Here is a 22,694-nt window from a genome sequence, read left to right as displayed (position 1 = left end):
AATAGCAATGAGTCTTTATTCACGTTTAGTCACCTGACATGAAGAAAGTGTCTGTTGCATTAAAATAGTCATCAATGTAAATGGCAGCATGGCTGAACAAGTCTTTTTCAATGGTAACGAACATCCCACATAGTAAAGTCACTTCAACACAGCCTCATGACAATTCCCACATCAAAACAGTACTTTATTTTATAATTTTTTTTGCCTCATCATTACTCCCACATTAAGATCTTTCAGTTGTCAAGTGTACAAGGTGAAGGAAAAGGTTCTCAGTCAGCAAACGCGGGTGCATCAGGAAGTATCTCCACAATACACCACTTCAGATCTGCTGGGTCCCAAGTCCATCCGTGAACGCTGGGCTCCCAGCACCAAGTGTAGCACCCTACTACGGCTACACTGCTATGTTAGCTTATTAATTCTGCATACATCAGGCCGAGCAATGTGTCAACCTGCAACAGACTGAGCATTATAACTGAAAATGGCAAAAGATTCACTCTATTGAACTTTACATCATTATTTGATGTTAAACAATGAGGCAAATGCCAACAGTATATACAAAAACCAGCTTTGCTTTTACAAAAGATTTTGTTTCCCATATTGATTAATCCAGGCAGCTAACTCATTGGTTTATGCAACTTTATTGAAGAAAATAAATCAATTACTAGTAGAGCTATTAGTTGATCACTCATCCATTGACAACTTGCATCATTTATTCAGTGCTATATTAAACAGTGTTTTGGAAGACAGATTAACTAATAGCTCCAAGCCTCCTAACAAAATTTAAATGAATTACAAAAATGTTCTTAAACCCTATTTTGGAATACAAGGGATGTTTGACTTCCAATTTCCATTCTCTGTAAAACAAGAACTGGTCATTCCTTTATTGACATGCATAAGATACATCACATTTTCTGTTCTGCTGATGCTATAGATTCAGTACCAATTCTCCAGACACATCAGTTATGAGCAAAAGTAAATAATAAAACCTCAGTTCTCTAACACTGGAAGGTTTGGAACAAGATGGATGTTGCTACAGCAATGTTACTTCTTTGATGGGAGAAAACTGAACATCCATCCATCCCCTCCCCCCTTCAGGTGATATCTTCAGTATCTGTTAGAGCAGTGAGGAATGTTTGTTTTTAATCTCATAACCAAGTTAGAATGAAGACATTGGCCACATAATACACATGCTCCATTAAAAAAAAATTCTGAATCTTGGGCAATTGTTCTTGTGTAACTACTTTACAGATTCTAAAAGCAGTTATTGTCCAAAGCTGGAAGAACTAAAGTCTTCTCAGATGAGCATGTGCATGAATGGAAGGAGGTAAACAAAAAAATAAAAAAGATGAGGTCTGATAGGGGAGCAGCCGGATAAGAAAATCAAAAAAGGAACAGTAATTTAAAGTTTATTCCAGCTATAATGCAGGTTATTCTGACTTTAAGGTAGCATCACATGGCGTACTTCTGAGTCCATTCCCGAGATATTCTGTTGTACCTGCAAACAAAAACAGGAAGTGAATTAATGTCAGCATGAAAATAAAAATTTCCTAAACAGTTTATGATTAAGTATAACTTTATCCCTATCTCCCTAGTCTCTTTACACTACAAGAACTCTCTTTCTGTACTAAAATATACCTGAACTGAAAAAACTTGAACAATTCCTTCTGTAGACAAATTAGGATATTCTCTAATTTTAGGAAAAACTTGAAATTCATGACAAGCAAATTTGCCAGAAGTCTGTTGTGAGAAAATGACTGAGGAAGGAATAAAGACTATCTGGGATGGGAGATGCAAAGGGAGGATTTTGTTTAAATATTGCTCTTAGGTAAGATTACACTGTATCACATGCCATAAGTAAAGATTATTTGGTTAATAATATCATTGGATACAGAACATCAAATTTCCCATTTTAAAGAAAAACAACACTAAACATTTCTTCACACTTAATACTCTCTTTCCACACAAATACACTGCTCAAACAATTTTTAAAGGACATTGAAGTGCACTACTTCCACAGGAACTGAACTGACAATTAGTTTTCACTTAACTCCATGCTTGTCAGTAAGAAGTTAATTTTCAACTATACAAGCAGAACATAATCCCCATATGTTTTCCTACTTTATATGTGGAAGACAGACACTGCTGTATAAAAAAAGTTGAAATTTGGATTGTCTAAATTCACCAATGTCTCTTCATGAGGTCTCGCTACATGCATCACTTTGAACCAAATTCTGACAAAATCTGGGTAAATACTTACCAGAACAAGTTGACAAGCTGGCTCAGAACTCAGTAATTATTTCATACTAACTTTTCTTTTGGGGCCATGCAAGAGCAGTAGTTGTGAGAAATAGTGACTAGCCACTATATTACACACTAATCACAGATCAAGCTGTTAAATTTCCAGGTTCAGTAACTGGTGCATCCATTATCTGTTAGTTAATCCAGTGCTTAGAGCATGCAGCACCCAAGTGCTGACAAATTCCCATTTTGTCAAATGCACCATAATGTGCAGATATCCTTACCCTACAGCATAGCGTATTTCTCTGTCCACTCTCTTGCTAACCTATTGTACCTAATTGGACAAATGTATTTAGCATTAATATATATATGAAAAAACCAAACTAATAATTCTATCTGTGCAAAATGTTAAAAGTACCTCAGGAAAATAAAGTTGTTGCAACACAGATAGGAAAAAAAGTTCTGCAGCCTGTTTTCAAGGGGAGCACCAAAATTATAGGCCAAGTTGCTGCCAAATGAAAGCACCAAAAACACGCAGCTATCTTTTCTTCATTATAAAGTTTTAACTATACTCTATTTATGTGCAGTAAGCAAAAAAATGGGCAATATATACTGTAAAATACTTCCCCACATGAGAAAAAGATAGTCTCCTTCACCCACAACTTCAAAGCTGCTCAGCTCCTCTGTTTTTAAATTATGCACTACCAAGAATAGTCGCTTCTCTGACACACGAGTTCCCTCCATCTCGGATTTTCACAAAAGGCTCACTAAACACAACTGCTGTCTGACAATGCACTCTTACAAAGTCTGTTAAAGTACTAGTCTTGTGCAACTCTGTACTTACTTGTCTCTGTCTGTTTTATAGATACGTGCAATCTCTGGCACTAGTGGGTCATCTGGATTTGGATCGCATAACAGTGAACAAATGGATAAGAGAACTGTAAAAAAAAAAAGCATTCTCAATAGCAAAACAGGAGCAACAATCTTAAACAATGGAACACAGATCTTTACATGAGCACAATGTCAGCACAGGAGAGAACCTAAGAAGTATTTTCCTGAAAAACAGCCAAATATATCTGTAACTCACTCTAAGTAAAAAGCCCAGAATAAATTAAAAGTTTGTAAGAACTATTTGTTTCCTATTTCCCAATAGTTACAGCTGTCAGTGAGCACATGAGAACAGCACTGTTGTCCCCTGCACTATGATGTAACATAGCAGCCAACAAAAGCACATTATGTACTCTGATGACCAGCATATCCATGGTTTTCATCACTAACACTAGAAAATCTTCAAATTTAAATTTATTTTTTTTCTAAATCAGACTGACTTCTTTATCTGTTGCATGTAAGGTAACAACACCCTGGTCTGCACTGAATAAAACTACATGTATGTTGTAAAAAAGAGTAACACTGTTGTAGGCAACTAAGGCAACTATGAGGACTTCATTTCCTACTCTCACAGCAGTTTTAAAGGAAAACAGTGAAGCATTAAAATATAGGGAATCCACATTCAAATCACAAACTGACTCCTTGGACAGACAGGATTTACAAGTTCTATAGACAAAAGGTGTCTGATGGATCTTTTGAAGCCATAGAGACTAGTGGCTTTGAGGCAAAACAATTTGATCATCATGAAAGTATTTGAGAATTATCTGTTATTTACTATAGTAAAATGAGGAAAGCTAAAAATCTTCTATTGCAACACAACATCAATTTATCCTGAAATAGGATCAGAAAGCTTTGTTCATGATGTAATACAATGCCACTGCACAGTGGCAGAAAGCAACATATATAAAAAACAGTTTTATTCATCTACCACAGACATGTCAAGATAACTCTGCATGTTATTCTAGACATTCAAAAAATATGCAAATTTCATTATTAAAAACTGACTTTAATTTAATCTTTAATTTAATCTTTAATTTAATATGCACGTGTGTATCTACATGGACAGCTGCAAACAAGCAGTTTCTCAGCCTTAGCTCGAATACACCACCACAGGCCTAATTCAATCCAAATGTTGGCAGATTCCTCTGGGACCAATGAAGCAAACTCTGCTAATACTGAAGCAAGTGGTCAGACAAGGCCTTAAACAGACGTGTAGCAGAAGGTGTTAGAAAAAACAGACATCCACTAAAAATGCAGTAAGGTACCAGTATTCAGTACAAGTTGGAAACATTTCTCGTTCATGAAAGTTACCTTTAGAAATAGTTAAAGCAGGAGACCACTGTGATCTGAGAATATCAAGACAAATGCTGCCATTACTGTTAATATTTGGATGATAGATTCTTGTTGTAAATGCAACCTGCAACACAAACCAAAAAAAAAAAGTGTTTTGGTCTACGATGACAATGATGGCATCCTTTCTTCTCAGTAAAGCTTTTAGTCAATTCAATTTACTCTAAAAGAAAAGGATCAAGCAGTTAAACTGCACCAAATTCAGGGAAATGCGCCCAAGCCACAATCTCTCAGTCTCCCATTACCAGGCACTATTTCAAACAGAGCAAGGGCAAGTACAAGGCTGTGTTTTAATCACAGCTGCCTGCATGATGAAGACACTCAACGCCTGAACCACAGTCACAGTGCTGTCACACAGCTAAGGAACTTCAAGTACTGCAGTCACTCCAAGGGTACATTTTCATATTGACTGAAAATTGGAAGACAAAGGTAGCGGCTGATAAAGCTATCAAAAAAAGAGCATATTTTGCAATTACTGTCAAATTCTAACAGATAACCTCTTCACCCATTTGAGGCACTCAGCAAGTTAATCCCTATCCATAGTGTCACATTCCTACAGACCAATCCAAACAACTACACTAATAGTTGACAGTCACCTCAGTGAGAACTCTATTATAGTAACACTGAATAACACTATAGTAAAGCTAATGAGTTTTCCTATCAGTTAAGAAAACCAGAAATAACCCCAGATATCATTCCAAGACATTCCAAATTCATACACATGGATTTGCTCATAAAATATATGCTAACACACCCATTCTTGTGGTAGTTAGAATGGGACCCAGCCATCTAATATACTGTAAGAATGTGTGAAAAGAAGTGAGAACTGGACAATATTACAACACCGAGACTGACAATTTCTGTCCTGTACTCAGTTCTTTAAAAAGCACTAATTTCATAAATTAGAAAGCAATACCTACCTTAGGTGGTTTGAATGGGTAGTCTGTAGGAAAGTGAATTGTCAAGAAGAATACACCACCCTGATATGGACTGTCGTTCTGTCAAAGCAAACAAATAATTCTCCTATTATCATCTTTAGGACTAAATACCACTGAAGATCTTGTTTTTTAAATAAATAAAAGGAGAGGAAATTTGTTTAAACAACTCAAATGTTTAATCCACCAGTACAAGAGAGATGCAATTAAAATTCAGTTACTACTTCCTAAGGTAAGCAATACAGAATATATACAGATCACTTTCTGTATGGATCTCTCCAAGCTAGTGCTTCATAAAAAAGAGCTTCTCTGACAATCCACTCAAGATTACTTGGCAAAAGCATTTAAATGCTTCTGAGATAACTCCAAAAAGTAATGTTAACAGAGTTCATCAGATTCAAAATCCTCCAGTTCTGTGTTTGGAGTTTATTTGTTATGACAATCCAGGTGTAGAGTGGCCACGGACTCCCATTCCCTCTTTAAGTTCTGTCCTTAGCTTAGGCATTGCTCAGCCCTTCAGAAAACCTCAGAATACACAGCTAACTCCTTGTTCCTTGGAAAAAAGAAAACAAAGACCCCAACAGAAAAAACAACAAAAAAACCCTATCACCCTACCAGCACAACCAAACAGACCAAAAAAATAAAAGAAGATTCAAGTGAATTCTTCCTCCCTTTCTGTTTTAGAAATTCACTCTAATGTGGTATTGAATAGTATTTTACATTTCCTTTGTCCAAGGAAACAATTATGAGGATAATTCATTCAGGTGTCAACTATTAGCAGTAAAGCAACATGTGGCAGTAAAAAAGATGACAGTAAAACTACAACTAAATTTCTGAAATAGAGCTAACAATTTTATTCTTTAACCTGAAGACTACTATGCCTTTAATTCTGAATTCAGGGCTAGGGAAAATGAATTTGAAACATACACAGTACCCTTCTGCATTATTTGTAAATTGAATTCTCATATTAATTGCAAAACATTTCACCAATGTAAGGAAATAACTACATCTTACTTAAATACCAGAAAATGACAATCTGCAACGCAAAACAAGGGATTCAAACCTGCCAACAAGTAGGTTATAACCCATATCCAATCTCTGATGAAAATCTAGCGATCAAGATATAACCTCTTGTACTTGGTTAAGAGATACCATGTGAGGCCTTGAGGAACCAAAAAACCAATCCTTTTACTGCACATATTCTGGGGATACATTTTAGCAAATACAGAAGCTCCTCTTAGAATGTGTTAAACCAATGCAAGCTCTCTTACACCTATCCAAGAAAATCGGAGCCTGTAGAGGTGGAAGACCAGATGAGTGGTTCTACAATCCTTGTTGGTTATTAAAGACAACACCACAGAAGCACAAAAACTACTAACACCACATTTCTGTCAGGATACTGCCCGATCTGGAAACAGGAACACAGACCACCTGACACCACAAAAACCACATGGGGAAAAAAGGAGCTGTACATTATTAAACCAGAACGGGAAACTAAAAATAATAATCTCAATTTAAATTCAACCAATGTTTAATACCTCATGACCATGCAGACACCAGTCACACAGATTCATCATACCCAGTATAGTGCAGAACACCCCCAGCCATTTAAGCACGAATATAGCTATTGAACAATTCTGTCTCTTTGAGGTACCTAGTTACAATCGATGAGGACCAGGTACTTTGGGATGAAGAGATATTTTTCCAATCAGGTGAACCTCTAATAAGCATGTTTTCCATTGTGGTCTCCTAATAACACACTTGTAGCTATAGAGTCAGGGCCATTCAGTATCACTGATATTTAATTCCTACTTTGTAGCCTCACCAGAAGCATCATATTGTGGCTGCAGGTCTACTGGAATCCGCTATTTGTCTTCGCAAGTTACACAAGGTTTTGTTTTTTCAATACAGATAACCAGCCCTGAGAACTCCAGATGTCAAGTGTTTCCATGTTATGTTTTCATTAAAGGCAAATGTTTTGCTTCCTTAATGAGGAAAGAACCACATTCAGGTTTCAGATGCTTATTGAACATGTAAAAAAGATTTTTTTCCTCCAGTCATAACTAAAACCTCACATTTCAGTGAATTTTTCCCCTTCTATCCTTCAAGTATTCCAGATCTCAGAGTATGACACCAGACCAAATAAGGATTCCTTGCTCTAAGATCCACACAAAAACATCCCAACTAATTCCTGACATTAGGAACAGCTCCTCATAAAGTCCATACTAGATTCAAACTTTGGAAAAAGTTAAATGCAAACACAGTTTCTAGATATGAAGTGATAGTATATCTAACATTGCTCTAGAAATCATCTCAGCTGAAATATGTCCTCATAAAACACTGCAGCAACGAATTAATTAATTTTTTTCCCCTCCCTCATTTTCTGCTACTGTAAGAAACACCTCTAGAACTAAAGTCAGATAAGGAGAGTTTAAAAAAAGAAAAAGTAAATCAACCCCCCCCCAGTTTTTTTCTCAATAAGAACTACTCACTTAATATTACTTCACAAGAATTAGAATACTTACAGGTCCCATAATTGTGGCTTGCCAATGAAACACTACAAAAGAAAAACTCCGCATTATTATCTATGCATGATATGCTTTGAGTTAGCAGAGCAAAACAGAAATCTTAAAGTTACTTACTGTCATCTCCAACGGGACCTGCTGAACACTGTGCTGGAGGATCACGGGCTAAGTCACTAAGTTCCTTTAGGGAAAAAAACAAACAAAAAACCATACTGTTCAGAGCAGAAACACGAACAGAGTAATTTTCACTTCATGTCTAGCAAAAACCTTTAACAGTTTTTCCATATACAGACACAGGAGAATGTGCAATTAACAACTATTAGAACCACTAGATCAGTATAAAAAAATGTCTTTATAAAAGACAACAAGCACAAAAACCAGCTATGAAGGTGAAGAGCTACAATGACTGTACTTTTCCAAGTACTACCATAAAGACATTCTTGTTGAAGAAAGGAGAACAGGACACAAATCCTGAAGTAGGCAAAGTTTAACCACTTTCTGAGCAAAATTTTCAAGGACTCAGTCTTAGCTAGAGAAGCCTGAAGTGGAAGGAGGGAAAGCTATTGATGAGTTTTAATGAGTTTTCATGAAACAGAAAGCATTATGTATGTAACATCTGACATTAAAACTCAGAACAGAAAGAAAAACCCCCACTGAAACTCAGTTTCACTTTAACCACTACCTCCAGCAGGGATCTATCTTGCACAGATTAGAATAGACAGGAAAATTCAAGAGGCTGACAAGTGCTGGAATCAGGAAAAATAACTGTATTTTTTATTTCAAACTTCACATTTAAGGCAATTATGCCTTTAAAATTCAAAATAACTGAGCTGTAGAAACAGTTCCCTCCCCCATTCCAGAGGGAATGAAAACAGAGACTTCAGATGGAGGATTCCTTGTGTAGAGTAACAATACCGCTGTGAGGAATCAAAGAAGCTCTGCATTAATTTGTTTTAATGCTCCACAAGTCATTTGTTTGGACAGTGTGTTTTAAAACTAAATTTACACTTTCAGTTAAAGCAAGTAACAGCTACCTTCTTTCTTCCCTGCTCTCCTTTGAATCTAAAAATGGCTTCAAGAGCCTCTATAAATCTGCATTTGTCAAGGTATCTAGAAGTCATGGGAAAAGGCAAAACCTTCATCCCTTCTTCCATATCTTAACAGCGCCACACCAGTTTTTTTCCTGCAAGTCTCTAAAAGTCATTAAAACAAAAACTTTGTCAGACACTGAAGAAGCCCAGGCACACCTATAATGCTGGAAACACATGCAGACTGGGACCGTACAGCTAACTTTGTCTGGGAAGATCCTAACGTGCATCCTTTATGTTTCACAAATTCTGTACTTTACATTAAAAAAACCCCAAACCCAAAACCAACTAAGAAGCCCCAAACAACAAAACCACCCCACCCAAACCCCATACCAATCCCCTTCCCCCAAAACACCAAGAAAATTTAGTCACAGATTTCCCCTTCCTACATGTGTGAATTCTGATGAACTTTCCAAGTAACAAGACTTTGGTTTTGCACTGCAATCAGACTTGTTTTACAAAATGAGATTGTATCAGTTTTGATAAGCAATGGCACAATGAAATTAATATTACAGCTCATTTCACTGCTGCTGTTACTTAAAACGTGGGCAACAGCTCTTTCCAGATCATCACAGTAAACATACTTAGAATACATTTCTCTACACTCTCCAGTAACTACTGAGGGTCCCTTATTTCTATGAAATATCACTCATTAGGTCCATATGTAAAAGAAGTTTCAGATGGAAAGCTTCTAAGAATGATCAATCATTTCAAAAATCTGAGAGGAAAAAAAGATGTCATGTTCCTTAAAGTAAGCTATAGCAATGAAATAAGGAGATAGACACAAATATTATTTTAATGTAGTTGTATAGTTACTACTGCATTCTTTGATTTAATCCTGGAAGAACATTTAGATCCTGTTGGTTTTTTTACTATCACACAGACTAAGAACTATGAAAAGGCTCTTCATGCAGTTTATGAAAATTAGGAAATTGAGTAGCATGAAGACAAGGATGAGAAAAGATCAGTATAAAGTGGACTGTCAGAGGTATGTGCATTAGACTAGAGAGCTCTTCAAAAGGTACTACCGTCTTCAGAGAAACAAGAATTCAGTACTCAAGATAAAAATAGATATTTTAACAGCAGGAGAATTAGAGTATGTCAATAATTCAACTAGGAAAAGATAAGTAGCATTACAAATATAAGACATAAATTTATTAAGTTCCAGTGAAAAGTTTGTGCAAAAAACCCTTTGGTCGTACTAAAAATAATTTAAAAGCTGAAACAAACAAGTTTGAATATTCCAGACTCTAGTAATTTCAAAATATATGTCTATACAGAGTTACTGCTTTTAACTACTTGAACTGTTCTAGATGACAAACAAGTAGTGACCTTCATTAATGAAAGGACTAAAGTTTCTCTGGCCCAAAACACTTCAGCAAAAAAAAACCCAAACACCTAATTGTGCTAATCAAAGCAGTTCAATATACAGATAGTTTTAGGAGCACATGATACAGCACCTAGCATTTCACCCACAGGGCAAGAAATTCGCCCACTAAATTTGGAAAGGAAAAAAGGCTGAGGTAGCACACTCTTGTATTTGCTTCTCTTGGGTACTATGGTCAGAGGAGTAAAGTTTGTAGTAGAGCTGTTTGTTTCAGCAGAGTGTGAAAGGCTGTGGAAGAACTTGGGCAAACATGAAGCAAACCCTGGCTCACAGTAACACCAGACCTACTTCGCCTGCCTGTTAAGTGAGAGACACTTCACATCTACACACAGAGGCTTTTTGTCACAAGGGAGAGGAAAGTTCTCTCTTAGTAACTTTAAAAAGCACCTCCTTCTGAAAGCTACAACTCTGCTAAATCCAACAGGCAAACTGGAATAACTGGAAACTAAACAAGCAGAGGCATGTGGGCTGTGATATCTGGAGTGCAGTTGAAGCATTTTGTTGAAGGAAAAGGAGGAGCTTTTTTTTTTTTTTTTAAAGCTTCCCACTTAGTATAAATACAAACCTACTTTTCTTCTCATCAATCAGTAGCAACGATTCTATAAGAAAAAATATTTAATCTGAAAAACAGATCTGACACCAAAACTAAGCTTCATCATTTCCATGAGCCGATTTAAAAACATAATTTTTAAGAAATTACCTCATAACTGCTGCCCTCTTTTACCCATTTCTCACTAAGAAGGTAAAGACCACATTAAGTTTAATTTTACAAAGCAGAGTTTAACTAGTATTTTAGAATTAAAAAATGTTCCCAAGCACTGTTCTGTAGCATTTCTACATATAAAAGCTTTCTGCTATATTTCTTCTACTGCCATACCTACTTCTCCAACTTTGCTTCTTTTCATTCACATGGTATCAGTAGTGCTTTCCCTTTACAAAGAGGTATTAAGCTACATCCCAAACCTTCTTAAAAATCCCCAAAGTAGAACCCACATTTTCCTGGAGTCAGTCATTACAGTTTTTCACTTTTTAGGTGATTTAAAAAAAATAAAAAAAACTCCCAAGAAGTAAATGTGAAACATGGGGACAATAAACCAAATTTGGTACGGAGTGACATGCTATTGCCTATCGGAAAGGATTAGTCTTGAATTACAACCATGACTAGTAGTCTCTGTCACTACCAGAGGTTTCCGGTATAGCTCCAGCATGTCACCATTTCTGTGTCCCAGTTTCCAAATATAAAGTTGCAATAGCTCCTGCTTCTCCACCAGGATGATTAGTCACTCAGCATTTTACAGGTTTAAACACTGTTTAAGGAGTAAGCACCAATGCTACTGTTAGAGGACAACAGCAACGTAACACAGACAAGAAGCAATACATGTACAATTTTCTAACAGAGTTTTGGAAAACAGGGATAACTAGAAATATGGCAACAGTACCTGCCACCGCAACAGTTAGATCTGCTTTAACATAAATTCAGCACCATTGCCTTCTGCCAGTTTCACATAAAGTTTCTAGCAAGATGCAGTTTCATTGGTGAAACAGCCCCGTTCTTAATCTCCTCTCTTCTCTTTCACTGTACATTAGAAAGCTAGTGAAAACCCAAATCAGTACTTTCAAAAATATGCTTATAAAGGCTAACTAATCTGCTTGTTTTGCAGAAATATAATTGTATATAACATAGAAAACATGGCTTATGCTTCAAGTGATGATTCAAAACATTGACATGTGAGTGCTAATGCAGGACTATGATTCTGTTACAAACCACAAGTGTCTTTTTTGACAGAAAAGCTGCTAAAAAGACCCTCAAACAATAATTTAAAGAACAGTAAGGGATATCTCATCCAAATATCCAGGTGCAAGACAACAAAAGCTTTCAGGTCTCAGCAAATTCTGTAAGAAACGACAGCCGGGTGCCTACCAAGCTGCCTTCCTGCCATGTATCAAACAGACCAACATCTGTACTGGCTGCTTTTCTTCCCCTTTGTCAGAATTCATACTGTCTGTGGCACTACTACTACATGTTTCTAGTTTAAGCTAGAATAGCCAGGCCTTAATTTTAAAGGTACTAGCAACTAACGAAATACAGGGTGGCAGAAGATCACTCCCACCAGTGACTGAAGGTTGTCCTCCAAGAGCTTAAACTCAGTTACATTTAACATTGTTTTGCAGAGATTTAATATTGGTTTGTAACACAACTACTTGTAAAAATCATAAATTGCAGCTTTCTGGTTTGTAGTTGAGAAAGCATATTGGAAAAAATGGAGTTAACTTGCTTTAATTTTCCAGACAATAACTTGTTCTGTCTTGGAAGGCCATGAAAGGTGATATGCAGTTAAATCAGAAATTAAAAAAAAAAAACAACAACAAAAGAAAACAAAGAAAAACCAAACCACAAACAAAAGAAAACAACAAACAAACTAACTAAAGAGAAAAAAGAACACTTAGGTCAATAAAAAAAAAAATCAACCTTTATTAACTTGACTGCTTGTCTAATGTTGTATCAAACAGGATATTTCAAACTCTAAGCATCCCAAAATTCATCACTGCATTAGTTTTACTCATTAGCTCACAGCTGAAAACAGCTTTAAAAAAGAAGGAAGGATTGGAAGCAGCTATAAAGGGAGGGGAAGAACATTTAAGCCTGTTTGAAGATTAAGGAGTGTCAAGCAGCAAAGAACTACTGCCTCATCCCACACACCTGCATTTGAAACATTTGTTTCAGCATGGAAATTAATTACCCCTGGAAGCAGAAAATAACATTTTGAAAGGACACTGAATGTGGATTTCTAAGCAGAATAAGAAAGCAATGGTATAATAAACATCACAAAACAAATGATACCAGCAGAAAATTATCAGTTTCAAACAAGCTGGCCTTTTGGCTAACAATAAATAGATAAATCTAGTGTGTAATGACAGTGCATAGATACAGAAAGATGTAGGTTTCTGTCATTTAAAAAAAGACATTAGAGCAACTATGCAGAGGAAGCACATGAAGGCTAGTCACAGAAAATAGTGAGGATCAAAGAGCACAGAAAGGTTTTTTAAGAAACCCAAAACACAACCAGTAATGTAACAGTTGTGATTCTCCCTATTTTGGTTATTCTGCTTCTATTTTTCATAGTTCTCCTTTCAACCCTTAGTACTGAATTTTTCAGGCTACACTCTGCATATTGTTTGTACAATGTCTAGCAGCAATATCATAATGGTATAATGGAAGATAAACATAGAAATAACTCATTTTTTAAGCCTTGCACTCAAGGAAGGAAATGCCAGACTGCTGCATAACTGTAATTAAAGTAACTTTGTGTACTTGGACTGTGATACAAACTACTCAGGTGACCACCTACTATCTTTTCAAAGAACCTACCTTTCAGTACACAAGCCCTTTGTGAATGAGAGTATTGTCTACAGCTCTTCTCCTCTGTTCTGAGATCTGGAAGGGGTACAGTACAGGTAATGGCTTTCAGCAGATTTCAGAGTTACTGCAACTAAAACGGCTCTCTATTTATTCCAGTGTTTTGCAGAGTAGTGGACAGATCCAACTGGGAAAGGAGCTGAGTTACAGACCTTGCTTTCCTGGTCCCTCATTAAAGGCATTCAGAACAAACTTAGAAAAAAGGTGGCAACTACACACCTGTAGTTGTGCTTTGAATTCAAAAGTATGGTTTGTTTCCCCCAAAATAATCAAAACCACAGCAGTTGTCTTACTCAAGATGAAGAAAATCTGCTTTACACACATAAATTCTGAGGTATTATAACAATTACCTGAAAACAGAGCTTATTAAAACACTCCTATGCTCACTGTAGAATGAGGGCTGTGTACAGCGACTAAAGCACACTGAAGGGAGAAGTGTGAAGTGAAGCACTGGTTAACTACCTAGCCACTCAATGACAGCTGGTTATTTTAATTTTGGCATTTCCAAGTTTTTGAATATTGGACCCTGAAACTTAGCATTCTTTTTACTTGGGAGTTTTTTCCTGCAAGAACCACGCTGATCTTTGGTTCTGTAACCCAGGACTACAATACAGCCCTCAGAGAGGAGGGTAACCAGCATAAACAGGCCACAAGAGAAGCAAGAAGAGGCACCAAGATAAATGAAACAGAATGGCTGGGAATCAAAGGGACAATCTAGACAAATGTAAATTGATGCAGTTGGAAAGGAGTTTATATTCAACATAACGCACTCAGGAATGTGATTTTGGCATTGTGCTAGACAATTTCCCATAAATGCTAGCTTAAGTACTTGTTAGATGCAGGTGTTTGGCAGTATTTCCCGAGAGCCTCCCAACATGCTTCCCTGCAGCTTGTTGAGGGCGCAGTGACATACAGCAGAACCTCAGCCACCAGCATTTGACACACCAACCAGAAGCTGCACCTGGTACGTGCCCTGCTCTGGACACAGTGTGACAGGAGCCTCCCAAAGCTTGCCAAGACTACACAAACAACGACTTTGGAGAGTGGCAGAGTACAGGACAGGTTTCTGTAGAAATGACAAGCAGTCTTAATGGAGCACATAACCTCAGTAGGCCTGCATCTTCTCAATAAAGGTACAAGAATTCTCCATGTTCTCAAGGAAATGTACAGAAAGGAAAACTATGTAACACATAGTAATCAAATTAATATTCTAACAAGTAACACCATGTCTTTAACCAGCATAGTGAATTCACTGTTCAAAAGCAGTTTATTATTCTGAAATTTAATTATTTAACCTAATGAACTCTGAAAATCAGCTCTCCTTTTAAAAAGCTGTCTTGACAGTCCACGTTTTGTATGAATCCAAAGATGCACGTGAAAGCTACTGCGATATACCATAAGGGGTATATTCTATGAACACAATTGTGTGGGAATGATTACACTAGCTTACCTACAGTGTACAACTACCCTATCATATGAAGCTATTTGTGTCACTACCCTTCAAAACTGTTCTGTGTTTTTAACAGCTAAGTCATAGAGATGCAAAACTAAGGGGTTGTCTACAGGATTAGATACAGTTACACAAAAAATCAGCTCACACCAAGACAACGGGGTAGAAAAAAAACAACAAAAAAAACTACCAAAACACAGCTGCTCTTACAGTTGAGTTCCACCTCAGTTATCCAGAGAATAGTGATGTCCAGAAGGGTCTTAAAGTTTAAAATAAAAAAAAAAAGAAAAAAGAAAGGGAAAAAAGTTTTTAAAAAAAGTTTAAAAACATCTTTATCAACAGACTGCATCCTGAAGTAGGGGGTCATTGCTCAGCTGGCAAATTGTCATTCAGAAGATCCCTCTATATTATTCAAGGCAAGAAGAAACTAAAACTAAGCCTGAAAGGAAAAACAAAGTTTGCATTTATCTCATTTAAGAGAATTTTTTGGCATTATTACTCAAATAGGCCAACACAGGTTGGGAAATACTGTCTTAAAGCAAGGCACTTGTACGTATTAAAAACTTAGAAGAGCTCACAGAAATGATGAGCACCTGGCCAACCTAACTCCAGGTTACAGAGAAGCTCACTATAAAGTTAACTGAGCACTTAATACAATCCTCGTGCCTTCCCAACAGGAAGACCTAAAGCACTTTAGCATCTGCACCGAGCTTGCAACTCTGGCATCCAGATGCTTGTGGAAAGGATTAAACATTGGACGCCTCCTTTTTTTTACTGGGCCGTAACATTTGCAAAGCAGTCTGCAATCCTCCCAACTTGCCTTCTTAAGACCAGAATAAAAAACAATCACAATTACAGTGAAAAAAACTGCAGGAGATCTTGAAGATGTCTAGCCTATCACACTTCTCAAATGGACGAGGTTCAGAACAAAGGCTTCCTTTAAACAAAAATTTAATACTGAAATTTACTGTTGGGAAGAAGGCTCTGAATGATGTTTAAACAAAATAAAAAAATCCCCCCTACCTATTTAGCTTTCAGCCCTGAATCCTGCAATACTCTATTTGGCTCATTTTTCAGTATTAAACCTTGTGTACATCCAAGTGTTTTACACTTGTTTATGCCAAAGGCATAAACACCAACTTAAACTTGTGAATATAATTTTAACTAATTTTTTTTGCAAGGCTTCCCCAACACAACTACTGCATTTAATGTATCATATCAATGCCCCATAAAAAGCCCAATGAAGAGAACCTGTTTTTTTTTTTTTTTTAAAAAAGGTACCTGCATTTGCCATTTAGAGTTTGAGGTATTAAATTTAGATTCCTGAAGTTTATAAAACTTTTCAGCGTGTGCAACTCAACACAGTTTAAGACTCTCTTCTGATAAAACCAACTTTTAAAACATTTAAAAATGCACTACTGACTGCAGTAATATATACATTCACACTGCTGCTTTCATTTCTCACCCTATTTTTCTTTCCTGCATATTATACCACCAGGTTACTACATCAAATCAATCACAGGAGAAAATGCATTTCTCTAACTCAGCCTTTCCAATGTAAGCTACAGCATCTTAGCCTAAAACCATCAAAAAAAGTCAGCTTATACTGAGAGATCAGATCTAATGCTGAAGTGCAAGTTCCCATCTGCCAGCTTTGATGCACAGGGGAGGGACCTATATGAGAACACAGAGCAGACAATTAAAGTGGCAAAACCTTCATATTTGCAACAGAAAGATTTAACAGAGATGACATATCAATGCCCTAATCTGAATTACACAAAAGCTCAACCCTTTCCCACTCCTCCTTACCAGCTGTCACTTGACATCTCAGAGAAGGTTAAGAACCTCCATCCTCTCTCAGGACAGTTCAACCCAGTGGATGCAGAGAACACATCCATGGGTAGGGGATAACACCAGGTTGGAGGTGGCCTCCACAAAGAACAGAGATGCCTTTGGCAAGAGGCAGTTTACTGCTCAGGATCCAACAGCTGCTGCTTACAGCTGTTTACATCCTTCCCTGCTCCTTCACCCATTAATGTGTGAGCACAGAAAAGGCCTCAGAGGCGGTTACAGACTGGGCAGAGGGCTGAAGGGAGCTCATTCTGTGGAGTTCTACATCAGCTCTTCTGTAGAAGAAACTCACACAAGGAATAATAGCAAAAGCACTAGTTTACTTTCAAACCCACATCTCTAAAACCTGGAATGATCATGAAGATCATAAAGGCTGGACCACTTTTTTACTCTATACATTATCCCACCTAAATCCTTTATATACTGGAGAACACTTTTTTTAAGGTATGCAGGAAGTACCCATCTAATGGAATACTGATCTCTGAAGTTCTGAAATTACATTAGTGAGATAACAATCCCCATTCTCCTCCCACTCCAATGCACACATTTAAAGATCTGTGTTGACTGAGAACTTGTTTCACCACCACCATGTCCATTTAACAGGAGAAATCTTTTAAGTTATCACAGTCTAAACTTTCTAACTAAGGAAGCATCACTTTTCCTCTCTCATTAAAAAAATGACCAGTTCTTAAAACACACCCAGTTCCTTAGTAATAAATGCTGGACTTCAATATAGAGTAGCAATCCTACCCAATTAAGAAACATTATTTCCATTTTCATTATTTGATTTCATAGTATAAATGTTACTTCTGGCTATTTGGATAAGCTAAATCTTAAACAAAATTTAAGTGATGACACCTTTCATCTGATAGTAAATAACTTTATTCTGATTTTTAAGAAACACTTCAATCCTAGAGCTTCCCAAACTCCATTACTGCAATATGATTTAAAAATCAACCTCCTGCCTTCTGTCTCAACCTGACCCTTCCAACCACCGAGTGCGATAGTTGTGCTGAACTGACTACCTGAGGCAGGGCTTAGCCTAGTCCTGGATATTCACAACAGTTAATGTGACATAACTACACTAATAAAGGTAACTCAATACATAGAGAGAGCATTCACAAAGGTTTAAAGCATTTCAACTAAGCTTACATTAACTGAATTTCATTACTAGCTAATCTTAACTTTCTGAGGCTGTAAACACACAAACCCAGACTTATTTCTAAAATTACATTCATTTCAAGTTATCTAAATATTTCGAAAAAGCACAGCAAACTACATCCAAAAGTAAAGTGTTGTGGGTTTCCTCTAGAAAAGAACAATTTATTCACACAGCTTCACCTAGCTACTTTTTTTTAAATTTTATACTAAGTTCAAAAGAAAAAAAGTAGCAGTATAAAAAAAAAGTAATAAGCAGGCTTCATAATGCTTCAACTGAATCACCTTTGGTTAAACTAATGCAGATTTCCATGCAGTCCTCATGGATACATACTACATCCAATCTCTGAAAAATATTGTGGATATCTCCAGGGTTAGCAGCATTTCTTACTATAAGCATCTGGAGAAGAGCAGTTAAAGTTGCAATTAATTATACATCTAGGAATAGTGCTGGAGGCTATAGCCTTGAGGAAAATAGTTATTCAGCCTCCACCACTGTCAATGGAAGCCTTCTATCTGTACTTAAGTAGCAATAAATGGTTTCGCCCTTTCAGCCTTTAGCTTCCAGGATGCTAACTCCACTTAAGATTTTCTAATAAATTATTCCAACATAATGATGCTGGCTTGTGCTATGCTTAATCAAACAGCCATAAAACACAGCAGGCACAAGCTTTCTTAAAGATTTCACAGACAAGACATTTCACGCATACATCTCCTGTATTAATTCTATTTTTAGCCTATCGAGATCACCACTTAGGCCACTTAGATTTACCTCACGTTAATGGATGTGTACAGCAGTGATAAAATGGATGTGTATCAATGATGTAACATACCCAAGTTTCCTCAGCGTTACACATTCCTGATTCCCTACTCCTGCATATATGCTTCCCTATTACCGGATCATCCTCATTCAAAGCGGAAGTGCCAAAATGCTGCAGCAATTACAGGATGTGTGTTCAGCAGGTACCATCAACACTTCAGACCAAGACAATGTGCCACAGCATGTACCAAGCATTTACATACAGACTCATCAATCAACATGAATTTCTTGACAATTTGTGGAAAAAAAAATCTGGGGAAGAATTTCATCCTCAGGAAAGCAAACATCTAAAGATTCAGGTTCACATTATTCCGGGGTAGAAGAACTTGCTTGCCATAACAAAACAACTGCCACTCTTGTGCAAAGGAAGCCATATCAATGAAAGTAGAGTTCTGCCAACTGAACGCAGGCTACCCTCAGATGGCACAGATGCCATGATGAACTCCAGCATAACAATAACCTTCTGGGAATGGTTATGTACCTGTCAACTACTTCAGTTTGGGGAGCGCTTTATAAAGGGTGTTCCAGAAGTGGATAACCCAATACAGAGCACATAAATACTCATGTGCTTTCATTTTCAAGTCAAAAGCAGAATTTGCCAGTTATGTCTTAAGTAGCAATTGCTGTACCCTGAACGTGTAACAGACTTCAGATTAAATGTACACACATTAACAGAATCTCAAAGTCTGGTTTACCCAATATAATAAAAAATGTTATTCTCCTTTACATGTCAAGTCCACAAAGAGTGAATCAGTCAAACAGACTGAAAGTATCTTCACTGGTGCATTGGGGATGTCATCTGCTGCAGAAGACGATGAATTCTAGTCCTGACAAGTAATACCACCAGACAAACTAAATCAGTTCTGTATGATTACAAGGTTTTGAGGTCCTGGTCTCTCTTTAGCCTGTTCTCATCTACTGCCAGCAACATACTACACGGAAGCAGAGAGTTCCAAGGTCTGATCTGTGACCTTACAACAGGATGACAGCAGATCCCAGCTTACCAGGGACAGCATGCCATTCTCTCTGGCTTTGCCGGTTGACAAGATTAAAAGGACATCAACAACCATTCTGCTACAAAACTGGCCCTGCTATATTTTGATTTCAGCCTCAATTCCAGTAAATGGTTGTACTGGAAATCAGTACTGGAAAGAAAGCAACTTGCAAACAATGGTTTCAGTCTAGCAAAACATCAATTTCCAGGTTGACAAATACAAAATCAAAACAGCAAACTCTATGTGAATTTGGAAATGCATCTTGTAGCATGGCATGATGCAATTAATTAAAAATAGCATCTTAAAAAAACCAAAACAAACAAAAAGAAAAAGACATTAAGAAAAACCCTAACCCAATCATATCCCCACTCCTAAACTCTTGCACTGGGTAAAGGAAGAACCTTGCTACTACACAGTGCCACAGAACATAAGGACCAATACCGGACAAGAGACTGCAGACAACAGGCCAAAACCTTGCAGTCAAAGAGATGACTTACTGGTTCAAGAGTCATGCTGAATCGTTTTCAGGTTCTGACCACCAGATTACTACTTAAGTGGGGGTTTGACTTGGTTTACATTTGACAATAAATTCTTACCTGCAGCGCCTGAACGTGTTTCATAAGCATGAGCTGATGACAAAGCATACCAGGGAGTATTCTAGCTGTGTTTCAACTCAAGTGATATCATCCGCTAATACAGGGGAACAAGTTCTGATGGCAGATTCAAAAGGAATTGTTTTGAAATTCTTGTCAGAGCATAGCCGTATTTCAAGTACAATCCATTCAGTTTGCTATCCGGAATGGATTTAAAATTTTCGAAGACAACAGAACTATTGATTCACTAAAAAAAAATTAGAAAAACTCCTCATATTGACTGAAATATGCCTACAAGCACTGCGTTTAATTACAGCGAGACTAAAAGGCGGCATGAAGTTTATACACTGTCTACAAAAGGTGTTTTGTGCACCGAGTTAACCGGTTTCAGGACACACTGACTTTCTGCCATCTTGGCAGGCTACGAGATGACCAAGAAACTCCTCTGAGCTCTTGAAACACGTAAACCCTCCACGTAGCTCGCGTAGGAAGGAGCACAGACCCACAGCGACTTCCCGGTAACGTCGCTGCACTCCCATCGCGTTTTGCCATTACGTCCCAGCAATTCTCAAACCTGCCGAGAAAACCTAAGGCTGCCCAAGCGCAACCTCAGGCCGGGAGTCTTCTTACCCTGGGAGAGGTTTAATAAAAAAAACAACCAACAACAACAAAAACCCCAACAAACTTTCATCACCTCGGCATTTTTTCCGAGTTAGCCGCCGCGAAGTTGCTCCACCCGGCTTCGATTGTGCAACTGGGGGAGGCGGCGGCGCGCAGCGCGCTCCCGCCGGGCGCGGGGGGAACCGATCCCCGGGCGGCCGATGGATTCCCCGAGCGGCCGGGAGTCCCGGGGCGGCGGAAAGGGGCGACGGCGGAGCGAGGGCGGCACCGCGGCGGCCACTCCAACTGTCCGCGCCGCGCTACTGCGGAACGCGAGGGAACCCGGAAAGGGCCCGGGCCAGGCGGACCCGCCGCCATCTTACAATGCGGGAGAGAAGTTGCACGGAGGAAGGGACAGCCCGGCCGAGGGGCCGCTGCCCGCCCCGGGCAGCGCCGCCACCGCGCCGAGACCCCCCGGCACACACGGGCCAGAGCCATCCGGGCTGCCCGGCGGCCGAGGGGCAGCGGCGGCGACACCGAGCCGGCTCCGGGCTGCGCTGACATCCGAGTGGCCCCGGGACCTGCCGCTCCCCGCCGCGGCCCCGGCTCCCCGACCCACGCCCTCAGGAGGGGGCCGGGGCCGAGCTCCGAGCTCCCGGGCCCAGCTCCACGGAGAGTGGCCTCGTCGTCCCGGCCGGGCCGCGGCCCCGCCGGAAGGAGCCGCCGCTTCCCGGCCTCCCGCCTCCGCCTTCCCCCCCAGCCCCGCGGTCGTGCCCGTCTCCTCCCGGGGCGGGGAAGGGGGGGCGATGGGGGAAGGGGAAAAAAAAAGCTACCCAAAAAATAACAATTAAAAAAAGGGGCGAAGCAGGGCAGGGGGAGGGGGGGGGGGGACGCGGGGCCGGCGGAGGAGGAGGAGCCGCGGCGTCCACTCACCTTGTTGATGCGTTTCAGCGCCATTGTGTGTGTGCGAGTGCCGGGCCCGTCTGCGCGCCGCGGTGACTCCGCGCTCCGCTCGGGGGGCCGGGAGGGAGGAGGAGGAGGAGGAGGAGGAGGAGGAAGAGGAGGAGGAGGAGGTGGGGGAGGAAGGCGGAGAGGGGGGAGGGGGCAGCCGCGCTTCTCCTTCCTCCGGAAACAGCCGGGGGGCGCCCTCCCGACCGGCCGCCCGGAGTCCTGCCTGCCTGCGGGCAGCGGGGCCGTCAGGCTGCTGCGAGAGCGCTCCGCCCGCCGCCGCCGCCCGTCACTGCCGTGAGGGGGTGTGAGGTGCGGGAGAGCCGAAAGGCGCCGCCCGCCCGGGAGAGAGAGAGAGAGAGACAGAGGGCGAGAGAGCCCCGCGCTGCCGCCACCGCCGCTGGCCAGGCCCGGACGCCGCGGGGGGGGCGGGAGGCGGGGCCGAGGGGC

General features: G+C 39.5%; 1 protein-coding gene across 4 annotated transcripts; it reads right to left on the bottom strand.

Moving 5' to 3' along the window:
• Window positions 1-163: 163 nt before the first annotated feature.
• UBE2D3 (ubiquitin conjugating enzyme E2 D3) lies at window positions 164-22,694 on the bottom strand. Of its 4 annotated transcripts, none has more exons than XM_051789533.1 (8): window positions 22,230-22,694; window positions 8,054-8,117; window positions 7,937-7,968; window positions 5,397-5,474; window positions 4,438-4,543; window positions 3,083-3,176; window positions 2,523-2,572; window positions 164-1,495 (listed from the first exon to the last, which is right to left on the bottom strand). In XM_051789533.1, exons 1-7 carry the CDS (start codon window positions 22,251-22,253, stop codon window positions 2,524-2,526), a joined length of 447 nt encoding a protein of 148 aa, XP_051645493.1. In that variant the 5' UTR covers window positions 22,254-22,694; the 3' UTR covers window positions 164-1,495; window position 2,523. The 4 variants fall into 4 exon arrangements, with proteins under 4 accessions (XP_051645493.1, XP_051645495.1, XP_051645494.1 ...); XM_051789535.1 differs by lacking the exon at window positions 22,230-22,694 and adding an exon at window positions 21,391-21,468; XM_051789534.1 differs by lacking the exon at window positions 2,523-2,572 and having other exon boundaries at window positions 22,230-22,669.

The sequence above is a fragment of the Manacus candei genome, unplaced genomic scaffold, assembly GCF_025592945.1.
Source record: "Manacus candei isolate 608988 ecotype Guabito, Panama unplaced genomic scaffold, ASM2559294v1 h1tg000028l, whole genome shotgun sequence".
Taxonomy (NCBI): Eukaryota; Metazoa; Chordata; class Aves; order Passeriformes; family Pipridae; genus Manacus; species Manacus candei.
The sequence above is the reverse complement of the archived record's forward strand: the minus strand, read 5'-3'. Positions and strand labels throughout refer to the sequence as shown.

Excerpts from the sequence above, each read along its gene's own strand:
- UBE2D3 (XM_051789532.1), bottom strand. The coding sequence starts at position 21,860 with ATGTCAGCGCAGCCCGGAGCCGGCTCGGTGTCGCCGCCGCTGCCCCTC.